Source organism: Numida meleagris, chromosome 5 (assembly GCF_002078875.1).
Source record: "Numida meleagris isolate 19003 breed g44 Domestic line chromosome 5, NumMel1.0, whole genome shotgun sequence".
NCBI classification, from domain to species: Eukaryota; Metazoa; Chordata; class Aves; order Galliformes; family Numididae; genus Numida; species Numida meleagris.
In genome coordinates this window covers 60,828,925-60,845,996 of record NC_034413.1, presented here as the reverse complement: position 1 = coordinate 60,845,996, position 17,072 = coordinate 60,828,925, and the positions used below count along the sequence as shown (strand labels likewise).

Below are 17,072 nucleotides of genomic sequence, written 5' to 3'. Positions count from 1 at the left end.
CCTTGTTGTACTGTCTTGCAACTCTTTAATGTTTCCCAGTGTTATACTTCCTAGGCTAATGAAGTTGCGTTGCAAGCACTGCCCTCATGCACAAAAGAAAAGAGCAAAATTCACTCTGGAACCTATCCAAAACTCAAGCAATACCCTCTACTGAAGAACAGAAGTCTTTACTGCCATCTTTAGCCTTGTGTATGACCTTTGCATCTCTACTGAAATTTCAGGTGCTACCAAATGCATCTGATTCCTTACATCTTGCACAGCTTCTTCATTGGGAAGCTCACCATTTACTACAGCAGACCAAGTAAAGAAAAATACATTCCCAGGACAAGTTTTAGATTGCAAGAAAGGAATAAAAGGAAGTAAAAGACAACATTGACCTATTTCTTACATTTTGGGACCTATGGAGCCATTGTCATGATATGTGAATATCAATGTGGAGAGAAGCCTGCATCTGAAACGTAAGATATACGTACATATATATATATACAGATATACGCACATGCACATACATACTTTACACATGCATGCACATATGTATATTATATAATTTTGAGACAAATAATGATTTTTCATCAATATTTAGGAAAGTATACAGCTAAAAGCTCTGGCTGTGTCTGTAACGACTACAGCTTCCTTGTGCAATACAAGTAATACAATTCAATCCTGATTTGCTAAATCTGTATTATTCCAGCTGTGAACCAGAACGTGTAGAGACAGATGACATGGAAAGAGGTTGTGAAGTTTCAGCCAAGCTCTTAGACCACGTTTCAGATAAAGAAACAGCAATTTAATAAAACACAGAAAATACGGGAGCAATTTCAGAATAGACTTATAAGCAATTGCTTCATAATCATGTTTGAGAAAATCAGCACACTCTTGGCATGCTACTGATCCCAAGTTAACAATTCACATTGTTAGAGTTTTAAAAATCATCAACTACATTTTGGATGCCACTCATCTAATGCTACCTCTTGCAACAACAAGCTCCCACAATACTGAAGAATGCAGTGCCTATCCTATGAAACTAGTTTCATTTAAGATCCTACAGGAAGAAGTCATACCACATACTGACTAAAGAACTGTGACACTTGAGTCCAATTCCAATTCCATAGAAGGAACAGGTAGCACGGTCTGCTGCCTCTTGAGCTCTCTAGGGAAGTAGGGTTGAGTTGAGACAGGACAAACCTCATGAGGGATGCAAGACAATCATCTCTTGGGATAGCTTCTACCAACTTCAAACCAGTGACTATTTCATCACTGTGACCCTCTAGAGGCCACTGACATTCAGGACCCATCTCTTTTTTATTGTCTGAACAGCAGAAGGAGTTGTAGATCCTGGAAAGACCCCACAAGACACATCGCTAACACCACAAGTGTAGGTGCACAAAGAAACCCAGCTATCTATTTAAAAGTACTTTGAACAAAGTAAGAACTACAGATGCCCCCCAGAAAACATATCTTAGGAATCTGAAGAGCTGCTGTAGGATGATCTTAAGCTGGGACCAACAATTCCAAGCAAGCTTACAGGATGGGCAGTTGCCAAGCCCTGGCTGACTCAATGGCAGAAAGAGCTGTGCTGAAACACTGGGCAGACAAGACAGATCTCTGAACCCAGCTAGCAAGACATATCTATCCTAGCATCTGAAGAAAATGCCCTGGAAAGCCTCCCGGAACAGAACAGAAGTGAATCTAACAGGCTGCTGAAAGTGACATTTCTTGTGCTAACAGACTCAAATAAGTAGTTTTAGGCACAAAACTGTATTTCCTTCAGGCCAATGAACTCTTCTCCGTGGAAAAAAGAATGGGCTAAAGACCTTTTGTAATCATTGGATTTTTGCTCCCCTTTATCGGCTGCCCCTCAGAACACAAGCCAACTTGTGTTCACTTTTCCTTCCTTCCCAGGGGTCTCTCTTATTTTCCACAAATTTTTTGGCCTCTATGATAATACTTAACTCTGAAAAGGCCTAACCAAACCCCAATTTCCTTATTTCAATAGATTTGAGTCCAGTAAAAAGTAGATTATTTGAAAGAGTCAAACACTTGATAAAAATAGTAATCCAACACGTACTATGCATTCTTTAAAATGAACAGTAAAGTGGACCTCACTCAAAACGATGATTAACTTGACAAAATTTCCATACGAATAACAGCCAGGAATAAGTGATCACAAACAGTTAATTCAATCTCATAAACCTGAACATAAACTACACAGCATATATACTTCAATACTCCTGGAATGCAGAGGGCTAAGTCCTGGCTGCATTTCAGAGGCTGGAATTTTAAGAAAAACAAAATCAAATGTGCAACTGCCATGATACAGTAAAGTTTAGCTGCTCTTAGCGCCGTACCATTTATATCCATTTAAAAAAATCAGATCATAGACTCCATGATGATGGAGATGCCATTTGGGCATCTCTTCTTCCTTACAACTTGCTGCCAAATACAGCTGATTTTTCTAAATAACACCAAGAGCTGTGAAGTCACTGCATGAAAAACAGAAGGGAAACAAAATCTATATTGTATCAGGTGAATTTTCTATCAGCATTTTTTGCACCAAACTGTTGTCGCTTCATTGAAATTGCCTGCTGCATAAGAATTAGGTGGTTTTAGTTAAAATCAGAATCAATTGAGTTTAATTCCAATGTTAGATTCTTAGATACTAATAATCTAATCACATTTGAAAGCCATATGCAAGTCATAAATTAAGGTTGAATTTATGCACAAAATAATTTAATGCTGGAAGAATATAAGATTTCCATCCTCCCAGAAATAGAAGAAAAAACAACCTGTCACGAAGAATTTTTTTATTGAAAATATGAGAAGCAAACAACAGTTCGGAAGCTCTGGGAAAGCACAAGCTCTCCTAGAAGATGTTTCTTCTGATACAAACAGTTGAACTACTTCTCTTGGAATCAATCTGTATTTGACACTATTTTAACTTTTTTTTCCCTACAAAAAAAAAAAAAAAAAGGGAAAAAAAGTAACCCTTCTGATACTAGAACATTTTACCACTTCATTACTTTCCATCAGTTAGCTACTGTTCCCTTGGCAGACCAGCCACTAGAGGGTAGTGCTTCACAAGCACCGAACAAATATGGGAGTATGCAAATGTTTTATAATTATTAACTTTTTTTTAATTGAAAAAAAAAAAAACACACCTGCGTAGAGCACAGCCTCAATGCGATCCTTGATGTGCTCAGTGTTGCTCTGTGACAATAGGAGGTGCGACGTTCCGTTAGGAGATGGCACTACAAGAGGTCCCACTAAAAACGCGCCAGCAGAGCCCAGGTAACTGAGCAGGGAGGCAATCGCCGTTGCTGTCGCACGTTCATCTGGAGAGAACCATGTCGTGGAAAGAAACGGTGCTGCGTTCATCACAGTTGGCCCCGCCAAGCCATTTAACAGCTGCCCTCCGTGAATCAGCCTGGAATAGAGAATAGAGATGATGGGCATTTGGATGATAATTGCCTGTTTTAAAAATAAATAAATAAACAGCACATAAGATGCTGGGTTCTTGAGATAGAGTGACTTCACAAATAAAAAATCTGTGCAGAAAAAAGAATATTCAATACATTTTAAAAAGCCCAATTAAACTGATTTAAAGAATCCAGGGCTATTCTGTTCTCATTACCTCAGATAAATGGAGAAGCAAACATTCACTTCAAAGCCAGAAAGGAAGAGGGAATAAAAAGGACTTTATTTCCAGGAAAAATATAGATATATATTATAATAGAATATAAAAGCAGAAAAGGTGTAGTAGCAGAAAAGCTTTAAACTACACGCCTCTTAAACCTGACCCCTTGCCCGCATAAATTTCAACAGAGAATATATATTAGTTATGTCAGATTAAAAACTGAAACACTTCAGCAAAATACTCTGCCTACAGAGGAGGCCGGGCTCTTGATGTTTCCAAGAGAATCATCTTCTGCAGCAATCTGGCCATTCTCAACAAATTATTGAAACAGCCAAGGAAACACAGATTCTTCTCATTTTTCACACTCATTGAGATCTAACAGATAAGACTGGTGACAAAACAGAAATACAACTTCCAAGCAACCAAGTCTCTACAACCTTTGGCTTCACATTAGCACAACGAGAAGAAAGAACTTATTGGAAGGCTCTTCTAAACGTGGAATTCAGCCAGAATCCTTCCACACTGACTTTTCCAAAAAGTGATCAGACGTGAAAGGCAAAAGCATGTTGAAATTTATATAAAAACCTCATGTCTAAGAAACAGCTAGCAAGTCAAATGAAACACTGCAACCCTCCAAAGCAGATCTATCAACTGTGCAATAAAATGGTGGCAGATTATATTTTTAAATGGCGATGTTTTTTCTAAGCATAGAAGGAACTCTACACTGTTGCTGCAAGACTTGAGTTGTCAGACATAAAAAGCTACAGACTGAAAAGGGGGAAACACAAGCTAGCATTTAGGCAATGTTTCAAGCCACAAATGGCTAAATAATATACAATGTGGCAAGAGATTTTTAAAGAGCACAATGGAACAAAACACACAAAAGAAATGCTGACAGACTCTTCATCAAATTAACAAGCTAGCCTACAATAAGAAGAGGTGGATGCTAGAGTTCCTCAGCTGATTAGAAATTAGTTCTTAAAGCAGAATTTATTAAAAATATACAGCACATTTAAAAAAAAGCCATCATATATGATCTAAAGGAAACACTTTCCTAGCTAGGACAAAGGTAATACACAGTCTTAAAAATAAGCAATTCTAACTTCTTTGTGAAGTTCGCATAGTGAGATTTCATTACTATTTGTTTGTGATGTGTTACAGACTGACATCATCAAGACAAGGCCAGATCTCTTAAACTGTGGCCCTCAGTAAAATCACATGAAATAGTTTTAAATTAATAAAAAAGTACCATCTAAATAGTGCTCTAGTATAGTTTTCTGGGGATAAATTACATGGATTTAATGCTTAAATTAAGGTTTTGTTATGGTATGCTAGGAAAACGCATCATTACAAGATTATCTTTAGAGCTATAGGTACTATACTAACACTTCTGTTCACTTATACCACCACGATAATACTGTTTTAATTTACATATGTCCACTTTATTGAAATCTAATTCAGCTGGTGGAGTTATCTGACAGGCCTTTATATCAGAGATGGACATAGATGTTACTTTTACTCCACAGACCCAGACGAAGAAAGTACCATTTGAGTTCAGAACTTGAATTGTACATTACCTTTCTGGTTTTGCTTAGTGTTTTCACATGAGAATTTTATTTTTGTCTCTCCATAGCTCTCTTTCTCATTCCCCTGTCTGCTCTCCCCTCCCCTACTCTGCCTTACCAGTATGCTGCCTGCTCTGATGGATTTGCCTTTCCATCTGCATTTCTTGCACTTACCAAGCTTGACGTTATCATGCGAGGTAGAGCATCTCTTTTCCTCATATTGCTTAATTTTTCAAATCTGACACACTAGGGATAATAAACACCATTTTCAAACTAAACTGCCCCTGATGTACAGACTGTCTACGCACATGATAACGGTCTAAACCTTGTTTTATGTTTTTTTCAATACTAGCTTGAATTAAGCTATCTTTTTTTTTTTTTTTTTCCTGAGGAGCTTATTTGCATTGTTCCTCTACACATCCTTAACTCATTTCCCTAGAGAGACAGGGAAGAGATTCAAAACGTGATTCGGCCCATTTCCTAATCCACTACTCAGGGAAACATATGTAGCAGCCATGGCAGCTGCCAGAGAGAAATATGAAGACAACAGCACTTGTAGCTTTTTGCTGTTTGTTACAATGTCTTATCAACACCCCACTAGATTTCAGCCTACCAGCCCACAGGAGTCTGCTTTCGACACCATGGAAGCTAAAAATTGCTCCAACAACAAGAGACATTTGTTTCTGTTACTTCCTGTAGTTTTTTTTCTTGCTTCTGATACTGAAAATCTGCAAAAAGCAAGCGTGTTTTTCCTTGCTGCTATTTCAGTTTGATTCTGTTCAACATGATTTCTCTTCTCTGACAAAAGGCTAACAGGATAACTTCAGTTCGGGACCCTACCCAGATGAAGAAAGGTTTGTTCACATGTCTTCCTAAACTGTTCTCTGAATTGCAAGAAGATATTTGAATTATCCCTTGCTCTATAACAACAGAAATAAGAGCAGAAAATTCTTATTGTACTCTATTTCAACTCGTCTCCCAAATTCTTGTCAAGTTTTAAATAAATACTGCTTTCATCGCTTCCCTGAGAGAACATTTTATATAAGTCTTAAGAAGTAACTTGTTTATACCTGCTTTATGCATTCCCTGCTGTCACAGCCACAATATCATAACAAGCAGCAACAAAACAAAGCATGTAAGGCTATAAATGCTGAAATTACTGTATCACTGAGTGAACTGGGTATCAAGAGTGAGATTATACAGGAAAAAGGTTTTAGTGATGGATGATAACACCATGTGCCATTTACAACATTTACTCGTCTTTTTTTCCTCGTGTGGTTTGAACTTTTCATGCATGGTCAGAGTCCCATAAGGTATTGGATTTGTTAAGCTATTAAAGAGCTCTGCTACACAGACACTTTTTACATGTAAAAATAACAGACATTTAATGTTTCTACCACAGCATGTGCCATGCCTAGACTTAGTAGCATTTAAGAAGAAAAGAATAATAATAATTCATTAGCTTCCTTTCTTAAATAGGGAAACAAGAGGTAATGGCAGAGAGAAAAAAAAAAGTGCAAGGAGCAAGGAAGTCGGCGAGAGCACTTGACTGCTGCTCCAGGGAACTGCACAGTGTGTGCGCCTCTTTTCTGGGAAAAAAATACTGCATTAATTGTTGATCTTAACAATTAACATTAAAAGGGATTCTGGATAACGAAGTTAATATTTTACAGAAATGGATGGCTGATTTATCTTTCACATGCCTGACGTTTTCACTCACTGAAAGAAGTGGATTGTTCAGCTCCAGCTAATTTGGAAGACAAGTAAGTTTATATAGTGATTAGCTCATTGTGGCAACTCCTGGGAGCAAATGAAAGAGCCTCTTCCACAGGAGGACTTCAGAGCACTTCCAAGTGCTATTGAATTTAGCCTTACTACGCAGCAACAAAGCAGTGAATACCTCCTATTCAAGAGTGTCTACGCTGATGCATGATGCGAGTTGCTTGTGCAGGCAAAAGAATGAGAAAACACATGGACTTATCTACATTATACATTAGAAGATTTATTATACTTCAGAGTGAACTGACACCAGTTTTGTAATGAAAAAATCTGTGATTTTTCACAGTCAAGTTACTAGAAATGGATAGTTTTTTTTCTTTAGGCTCTCCAAAACAAACACTACAAAAAGACCCCTCAATTAAGCAGCACCTCCTGAAGTACAGAAGGAATTAAGGTGAAATCCATGCTTAACAGCAATTCATTGCTATGGAATATGTGGAGAACCTGGTGCAAATGCTGTCCTGTTCATAAGCAAAGGGTTATAAGATGGCTCTTTGTCTGGAAAAAGACTGAGAAGAAATACCTGTTGGTAAAGCAATGAATTCATCTACTGAAAATAACATTCTGAAAGATGAAATTCATGGAAATGCACTTCTTTTCAATATTTTCATTAAATGATATATTTATACTACAAAAGCTTTATGCCTTCTGGATATTCATGGACTGAGGCCATTAGCATTTTTTGCCTGTTTTTGACGCATGCAACCATTGATATGTGGAATAATTTAAAGCTGTTTTTCCCCCATCAGTAAGAAAAATTACTACGAGCAGAAAGCCTGAGTCACCGTGTGGTACATTATCTCTAGCAATAACAGGGAAATACTCATAAAAGCACTGCCAACCACTTTCATCAGGAACTTGGCTCACATCTTCCCCCTCTGCACACATCACGGCCTCCAAGCCATTCCACATACCTCTTATTATAGGGAGATATTTTTAAAGCAACACTAACAGAGCATACACTCATCATATGCAAGCAGATCCAAAACGGTGTTGTGTAAACAAAAGTAGGCAATTACATTATGGGCTAATGAAGCACAACATCTTGAAATAAGCTATCAGGGAAGGGCACCGGGAATGGGTGCTACCAGGGCTGCCATGTGAGAAATCTGATGGAAATTACTTAGGGTGAGGGTTACTAAGATTTTTCAGTAAAAAAGGACAGTACAGGAGATGCGGTAAACTAAAGGTTGGGATAAACAAGACCCATTTAAACATTCCCACAGAACTTTCTCAAGTCAGTGAAAGAGCAAGAGGATGCCGTGATCATAACACAGAATTCTGATATAAACTTAGTCAATGCGAATTCCTCTTTAAGGACAGAAATTACCAACAGAATAAGAGTCACAAGACACGACTAGAGTCAAAGAGCTCCAGATGATAGAACAAAAAAAGTAAAGGTTTTCTACAGTTGAGGATAACGCTTGCCATCATACGAGATGGAGCAAATCCCACAAATAACATTTTCCTCTTGCCTTCCAGCAGAGGTTTATGTCAGCAGATGCCTTGCAGAATTACCATTCATTAAGTATTACTACAATAACTAGCCCTCTGTGAAAAAAACTCCCCCATGCCTAAATACCCCCTCCTTCAGTTTAAAATCATTTCCCCTTGTCACCAAAATCTTCAAGCTGCCTGCCTCCACCTAGGCTGTACCAGCTGAAGCAGAGCCAATCTGGCTGCCATCTAATCGGAAGTGCTGAGCAGTGGCTGCTGCTGTGCAGTACCACTGGGTAGCCAGTACACTTAATCATCCCCTAGATCCACTGCTACCATGGACAACAAAGCAAAACAAGGAACAATCACAGGAATAATGCAAATCTCTCTCCTAAAACAACTTGGGACCAGAAGCTAAAAAATAAAATCTATAAATAAAATGGTTTAGGTAATAAAAGCCAGGTAAGCTCTTTAAGATAAAGGTCTTCAAAAATTAAATATTCCCCGTGATAATCTATTTGTGAATGATGACTTGCTTCTTCTTTTTACCCCCACTTCTTGTATTGATACTATGGATTAACCCGCCTTGGCCCTTCCCCAGCATTGCAACTAAAGCACAACCACTGTGTGCTACCACTCAAGTGCTCTATCTTAACATTTTCATACACTTACTGAGCTACATCATATAAGCACATCAGTTTATTCATCGTTTTACTCCCAGACCCATGCTTCAGATCACCTTTTTCATTTCTCCTCCCCAGGGAGTTCGTGCATACACAACATGCATCATTCTCTGTCTTTATTTTTATAGGTAGATTCTTCTAAATACCTTCTCCTAAAAGGCTCTTTTCATTTTAATCCCTGTTCTCCACAGCAGCTCCACTTCGGGGTATTCTTTTGAGCACAGATAATCAAAAGAGAGTGTAGAGTATTGCTAGGAATATGAGAGCCCTAATACATCATTTACTTATTGGAATTACTTCTTAAGTGCCCCCTTTGCATATTCCATGCATCAGAATGTTGGCTCGGGATCATTTTAGGATCAGAAAATGCAAACAGTGAGATGATTCCATGTTATTCTTCAGGCTTTCAGGAATGAAAAAGGGAAAGCGTGCAATTATCAAATCATAGAATCATTTATGTTGGAAGGCACCTTTAAGGGTCATCTACTCCAACTCCCAATAGGTCCCAAAGAATACGCCTAACAAGAATAAAATATTTAATATAAACTACATTGCAGCTAGCTAACAGAAACAAAATGCACCAGAGATGTGGTAAGTGAGCGCCTGCAAGTATAAAAAAGGGAAAATTTAATATATCAAAAAGCAGGCAAAAAAAAAAAATCAAAATCCTAAGGAGTAGCATTAAGTCTCTTTACAGGAGCTACCAATTACTAGTAATCTCTCCATAACACAGTTTGTAAATAACAAAACTGTCAGTTCATACTACTCCCATTTCCACCATCATTCTCTGTATTATTGCTCTGCTGGTTTTGCAATAAATGTTTTAGCAAAACTTATTACCAAAGAGCACCCTCACACTGCTTTGACTCATGGTCTTCAACAACTACTTCCGTACTGTGAAATCTAATGTGAAGGTTACTAATCTGAAGCATACTAAGTTCTGATCAATTTCTTAATTACTATATTCAATACAAATGACAAATTACATTTCATCCTTTACTTCTGTGTCTTTAATTATCCCATCTTTCATAACATTTTGAGAAATCTTATGCAGAGCGTCTTAAGAGTCAGCAATTTATAGGGCTATGGACTGATTTCATCATTTATTGCTGTCATGGTTTTGTGATTTTCGGTTATTGGTATTCCACATCATAACATCATGTAGTGGATATACCTGGTTCTCAGAAGAGGACTACTACAGTCCCCACGGCACTTTGCTCCTCTGTTACCATTTCCAGCCAGAGGGAAAAGATAAAAGCTCACAGTATAAAAACTTGCAGATCACGAGACCTCGTCCCTTTTTCCGCCCATCTCTCGTCTTGGCAGCACCTCGCTCTCCAGCCGTCTTATCGTCGGTAGTAGAGTAAGGCCTACCTTGATTTTGGGACATTCTCTCTCTCTGTATTGGATTTATCAGCTTAAATTGTAATTATATTGTATTATAGTGTGTTGTTTTGCATTCCGATATCTTATTTAGTAAATTAGTTTGTTTCTCCTCAGATTGTTGCCGCTGTTCTTTGCTCACAGGGCCATCTCCTTACCCTTTTCCCCTTTTCCCTTTTCCCGGGGCATGGACCCGTGGATCCCCCGTCCCCTTCGTCACAGAATCGGGCCTAACGCCCGTAAACCGTTGACAATTGCCTTCTTCTAGCTCATAGGTAGATCTGATAGCCTTTTACCTAGATTTACTGTTCTACAATCATATGGAAGTCCTAGATTGCCTTATAAAACTATTCTGAAACACAGAATGTGAAATAAATATTCAGGGGGAAAAAAAAACAATTTTGTCTATTAGAAATGGCTTCCTAGTAACTATTCAGGATAAAGTACCAAATTACAAGAATCCAATGAAAACATTCAATTAGTGCCAAGAAGTACTCAGAAAGGAAAAGAACGGACCTACAGATGTAGGGAAAACATATTAGCAATGCCCTCAGCAACTCCTAGGAAGGAAAGAAGGCAATCCAGAAATTGTACAATTTGATAACATCCATTTTCTTTTTAAGTTCTATTAATTTTACACCAACTACAAACTGAAAAACCAGGTGTGGCAAAATGAGGCCTTTGTAGTATTTAGAGTCTTTTTTTTTTTTTTATCTTTAAAAGTCAAATCCACTGTCACATATATGGCACAAATTTGGCAAGCTCAGACGTGCATGGCAGATGAGAAAAATTCTCCTTAAATTCCTTGTCTGATTGTTACAATCACTAACCTGCAAGGTTAGCAAACTGAGAGGAAAGCCAGCAAACAAAAGCAGATACATGCGAGAGGGGCTTTACCAGTTCAAGAACTGGTTGGTTCCTTAATCTCACACACAAGTTGAAACTTCCACAGTTAGCCGTGCACGTTCCTGAGTTTAAGCAGATCTGGGATGGATTCCCAGAGAACAAGAACTCACCATAAGGATCTGCTGCTTCAAGAGACACTCAAATGTTCAACCCAAATTCTCCCTTATGCAAGTTACACACATATATATGGATGTCAAATGAAGGATAGCTTTGGAGGTAGTCTTAGCTCTTACACGCTAGAGCCAAAAGAGTAATTACAGACTAGAAAGGAGCATAAGAACACATTTAGATATTACAGGTCTGCATGAGATAAGGAGCACAAAGCGGTGAGGATTAAATGTCAGCCTTAACCGTGATTTCCTCGCTTCTGTGATTGCTCTGATAAGCAATGGGCTTTAGTAGTTCTCTTTAATGTTAAATTACAAGAATGCAGGAAGCAGAGTCAGCCACATAGCAGAAAAAGAATTAAATAAAACTGGCAAACTTCATGAACATCCTTGTAATTTTATGTATTTTAACTGACATAATTGTCTCAGGAAAATCCTTCTCTATATTACTACAGATGACTGAAGGAAAACATTACAAAACGTGCAAAAGCATTTAAAGGCATTCCAGTTGTGCTGGCTTTTGAGATGCTCAGACATGAGCTTCAGTGGGATCCTGCCCATCTGACTAGCTGATTAATGTTCAAAAGGTCATAGTCAAGTATACGCACCTTAGAAATAAATGCTCAGCTAATCGTTAAAGCATAAAGCAATAATGGTTTTCTTTAAAATATTACTTTATTTGGTCACAACTAATGAAAATTGGTCAGTCAGCCTTCAAAGCAATGCAGGTCCTCTCTTAACATCACACAGTTTTCAGTTGTCTCAAGAAATAAAGAAAACCATACTTCTGTTTCACACAGTAAGCAATAATTAATTCTCTGTAGATGTTTATAAATCTGTGTAAAAGTTCAGACTATTTCCTCAGGAGGAGCTACAATTCTTACAAACATCTCCATTTTTTGAGAGTAGGCTAAGTTAACAATTTTATCAATTTCAGCTTGAAATGATGCATATTTTCACAGCATGAATAAATGAAATAAGAACCCTTTTCCAACAAGATTCTGCTCTTTTTTTAATGGTTCACAATAAAATGTACCATCATATTTTATACATCTCATCAGACTCTACACAGTGCACAGGATTTTTTTCCCCAGTTAAAGCAGCTGTTCTTGAATGTTTCTCCTTAAACATTTATTTTACCCTTACTTCCATGTCTTCTCACTGCAATTATTATGAAAAACTTTGTTTAAAGGTTTAAAGGCATGCAGAAACTCTCCTTTCCATTCCCAAAGTGATGTCTCTTATCTAAACATTGTTTGGCAGTTTCTTTTCGAATTCTTACAGTTTTTATCTTTGCTTTGCTAAAGGCTAGGCAGCACAAGTCTTTCAGCATAACTGATAAATAAAAAGCTACAGAAGAAGTTGTATTTCACTGCATTTAACCCACCTGGATTATGTATATTTCAAATGGGCCAAGACTGGTCAGATCTGATGAACCTGGAGTTCAGCACCCCTTGGCATCTCAAAGACAGGCAAAATAAGAGCCCAGTGAGGACAGCTCTTCCTGCCTACCTTGACAGTATATTTTTACCTTTAGTAAAAAGGGTCACTGTGAATGGTAGCAAAATATGGTTAACTACTATGCACTAGCTACTTACTACTGATCAGAGCTAGTTTTACTATGAATGCTCTCATCACATTCTCAGTGCTCTGAACCTCTTCCTTTGTTTTACTTGTGGTATCCAGATACCTGCTCTCTACTTCACACCAAGTACTTCCTTTCTCACTTTAATGGTATCCAAGCTGACATTCGGTGTAAAGCAACACTAAGGAAAAAAATGTGGTAAGGAATACTACAAAGACTATCTGGAAGGTGACAAAGCATCACACGGAAATTCTAGGTACAAGCAAATTATAACCTCCTTCATGGAGGTTTTGTCTGAAGAATTCAAAACCACTAACTGCCTCCAATCCTACAGAAAAACCAATGGTCCTGCTGCTACCGTTACAGAAAATGAAGGGAAACCAGCATGAAACTGATTATCTGTTTTTTATAGAAAAAGATGCATAGACCACATCCTTCCTCAAAAAAACCACATAAAAAGACTTTCAAGGTTTGATATTGTTGCTTTTTTCCCCCCATAGCACTTGCAAGCATAACAAGTGAACATTTATTTTTTAAAAACACCGAAAAAAAAAGTAACAGTGTCTTTATTCCTTCTTCCTCTTAGTTTTTTGCCTCTCATACTACGTGAGCAACAAGCAATCCACATTCCATGGCTGCATGGAAAGGATGTGACTCCTATACTTACCAAAGATTCCCAGGTTTGGTGTGTTGACAGGACAACTGACTTGTTTGGAATTAAGCTGTTTCTATTGCAAACTTTGCAACTTCTTGTATACAAATGGTATTTGCTCCACCCTTAGTGAAAGTACAAGGCTACTCTGGAATGCAGACTGGAATAGATTGTATGAAAAGCCCACTTCAGATAAATTCATCTGTATCACCAAACAATCTCATGCACACCGTAGGAGAAACATGAACTAATTATTTATCATTTACATATAAATCACATAGTTTTGGGTTTTGTGGCATGGTTCCCTGTCTGATCTTGGGCCAGTTTTCGAACTTCTCTCTAAATCTCTGCTTCCTTGTTTGCAAAACAAATTGAGTTATGCAGGATGGTGTGGGTGAGGCTTAATTAACTCAAGTTTATAAAGACCTTTCTGATCTTCAGATACCATGCAGAATAAGAACTAGAAAAATCAATTTAAGAAGGCAAAAAATATGTAAGCCCACAATCATGCAATATGCATTCTGCATATCAGCTTCACACACAAAATTGGTACTAACATTTCTTTGTAGCAGCAGCAAAAATTACGTTAACAGTGAGTATAAAATATGTATATTAAAAATAACTTAATCCACTTACTTCTTCCTTAGTTCCAGGTCTGAAACTGGAACACACCTTAGGCCAGCTCCCAATACCATGAGTGATGATGTTAGTAACACAGTTACTCTCAGACCTAAAATGAAAAAAAACAAAGGTATTTTACAGGTTGAGGCAGCAATGCTGAAGATAAATAATTAAAAAAGACAAAAACACATGTCTAAATATATACACTTGTATGCAGTCTCATTAACTTATGCATATTCTTTCAAATCATAAACAGTGGCGCTGATATGAATTACAGATACATAACGAAATCCTGTGTTATTTTCCATACTGACGCTCTAGAATTGAAGGCTTATTCCTGGCATAACACTGTTCAGGAATGTACCTGAAATCTTACAGACATTCTAAGAAGTGAAAACTTATAACAGACATATCATCCAAATCGTGCAATATTTCCTTTGCGATTAGAAGCATCAGGGAACATCCCCAATGTGTGAAATCTAGGAAGATCCAGTGTAATGTAAGTAGATCCAAAGAAACAAACCGGATTTGTACATTCTCTTCCAGCCATTTAATGAGGGCAGATATAGCACTGTCAACGTTTTACGGGCGTTCGGCCCGGTTCCGTGACGAAGGGGACGGGGGATCCACGGGTCCATGTCCCAGGAAAAGGGGAAAGGGGAAAAGGGTAGGGAGATGGCCCTGAGAGCAAAGAACAGCGGCAACAATCTGAGGAGAAACAAACTAATTTACTAAATAAAATATCGGAATGCAAAACAACACACTATAATACAATATAATTACAATTTAAGCTGATAAATCCAATGCAGAGAGAGAGAATGTCCCAAAATCAAGGTAGGCCTTACTCTACTACCAACGATAAGACGGCTGGAGAGCGAGGTGCTGCCAAGACGAGAGACGGGCGGAAAAAGGGACAAGGTCTCGTGATCTGCAAGTTTTTATACTGTGAGCTTTTATCTTTTCCCTCTGGCTGGAAAATGGTAACAGAGGAGCAAAGTGCCGTGGGGACTGTAGTAGTCCTTCTCTTCTGAGAACTAGGTATATCCACTACATGATGTTATGATGTGGAATACCAATAACCGAAAATCACAAAACCATGACAAGCACTGTTACTGTTCTCTCTCATAATTCAGATATACTTTTCATTCTGAAGAAATAAATATTTATTCAGTGGAGGAGGGGGGAAAAAAAGTATTTTTTGCAGTGTTTGCAATTAGGCCAAGTTTTTGCTGTAGTCAGTTCAAATTGACAGAGGTTGTAAATACAGAACATTACAAAAAAGCTACAATTGACTGATTCCTAGAATCTGTTTTTCTTCCCCCAGTACCACGATAGGTAAGTGAAGAGCGCTTAGATTAGAAACAACTTTACATCAATGCTGCAATTCTGTTTACCAATAGTTTATTGCTGCTGCTGAGGTGTTTCCATCACCAATAAACAGAAAGAAAACAGTGTTAACTGTGGAGTTGAGCCTCCAAACTACTGGGAAACACCAAAATAGTAAATGTGTACAATTACAAGTGCTGTTACCATCTGTATCTGCAAAGTCATACAGCTTGAAACAAATTTACATCACCAAGCAGAAAATACAGGGATCCCATATTATTAGCAGAACATAAAGGAATTGAATGAAAACAAATACACAGCATCTCTAACATTTAGGCAAGACTAGGAACTACCCAAAACACAGACAGAAAAAGAACAACTTGCTATGATAATCCACATAATACAGACAAACGATTATGGCTCTAAATGCCAATTTTCAGATATGCTCCCAGTATGTTAATAACTCCGATACTCCATACAATTCATCCAATAGTCACATTAAACATATTGTTCCCCCGTGAATTCTACTGGAGTTTTAGAGCACATATTTTACCAAAAATGCAACTTTGCACTTATTGCAACAGCCCTTAGCAAACCTCACCCATGGTTACACAGCCCCTTGTGTGGGTACCGCACAAACCACGGACAGCTCCTCTCTCACACAACCCAAGCAGGGCAACCAAAGCGAATGCTACAGGCTTTCCAAAATGGAAGCATGATCTTCCTTGAGACAGCTGAGTCATTAAGGACAGGAATGTGACCCACGTTCCTGCAACTCCAAAGGACAGGTCACACTCCTAATGCCCCAGCAATGCACTGTGGGCCGAGACTACTTGTTTCCTTGAAGGTTCCCCAGTGACTGCCCAGACTTCCTTGACTCTACATTTAACCAGCACGTGTTGCTGTTAAACTGGATTTTCAGGTGTGCACATTCAGAGAGTCCTAACTAATGCCCTGATAGTAGGGCTCCTCAAACTCCTGTTGCTCTTTGTGTTTTCTGTGAGCCTTCACGGCACACATAAACCTGTACTGCCACGGTGGATACATTGTAGGGGTAGTTATTTGTATTGGGATCACATATGCGAGGCTTTTGGCTTTTTTCCTTTGAAATAAGTCTTTGTTAGCAATGCCTTTGTACATAATGAGAACTTGTATGCAATCCAAATTAGAGTTTTATTGATTGAAAGTCAAAACACAAATCCTTTGAATTGAGAAGTCTAAAGTCTTCCATTTGGAAACACTGCTGCAGCGTTTCAAGGAAGCCCTAGTAATGTATGCATCACATCCTTATTTTCCACGTAAGCCAGGATCTTTTTCAATTACAGTTGGCAAAGCGTGCCACTTCGAGGAGGAGCAAGGAAAAGGACAGATGCGGGCCACGTGGCCCAGGTGCA

At 38.2% G+C, this 17,072-nt stretch overlaps 1 protein-coding gene across 1 annotated transcript in view; it reads right to left on the bottom strand.

Moving 5' to 3' along the window:
- Positions 1-17,072, bottom strand: part of DIRC2 (disrupted in renal carcinoma 2) — a 63,125-nt gene that overhangs the window by 28,277 nt on the left and 17,776 nt on the right. Inside the window, exons 3-4 of the mRNA XM_021399948.1 lie at positions 14,368-14,461; positions 3,159-3,424 (exon numbers count right to left, since the gene is read on the bottom strand). Coding sequence (XP_021255623.1) covers positions 3,159-3,424; positions 14,368-14,461 — 360 coding nt within the window. The remainder of the gene's footprint in view (positions 1-3,158; positions 3,425-14,367; positions 14,462-17,072) is intronic.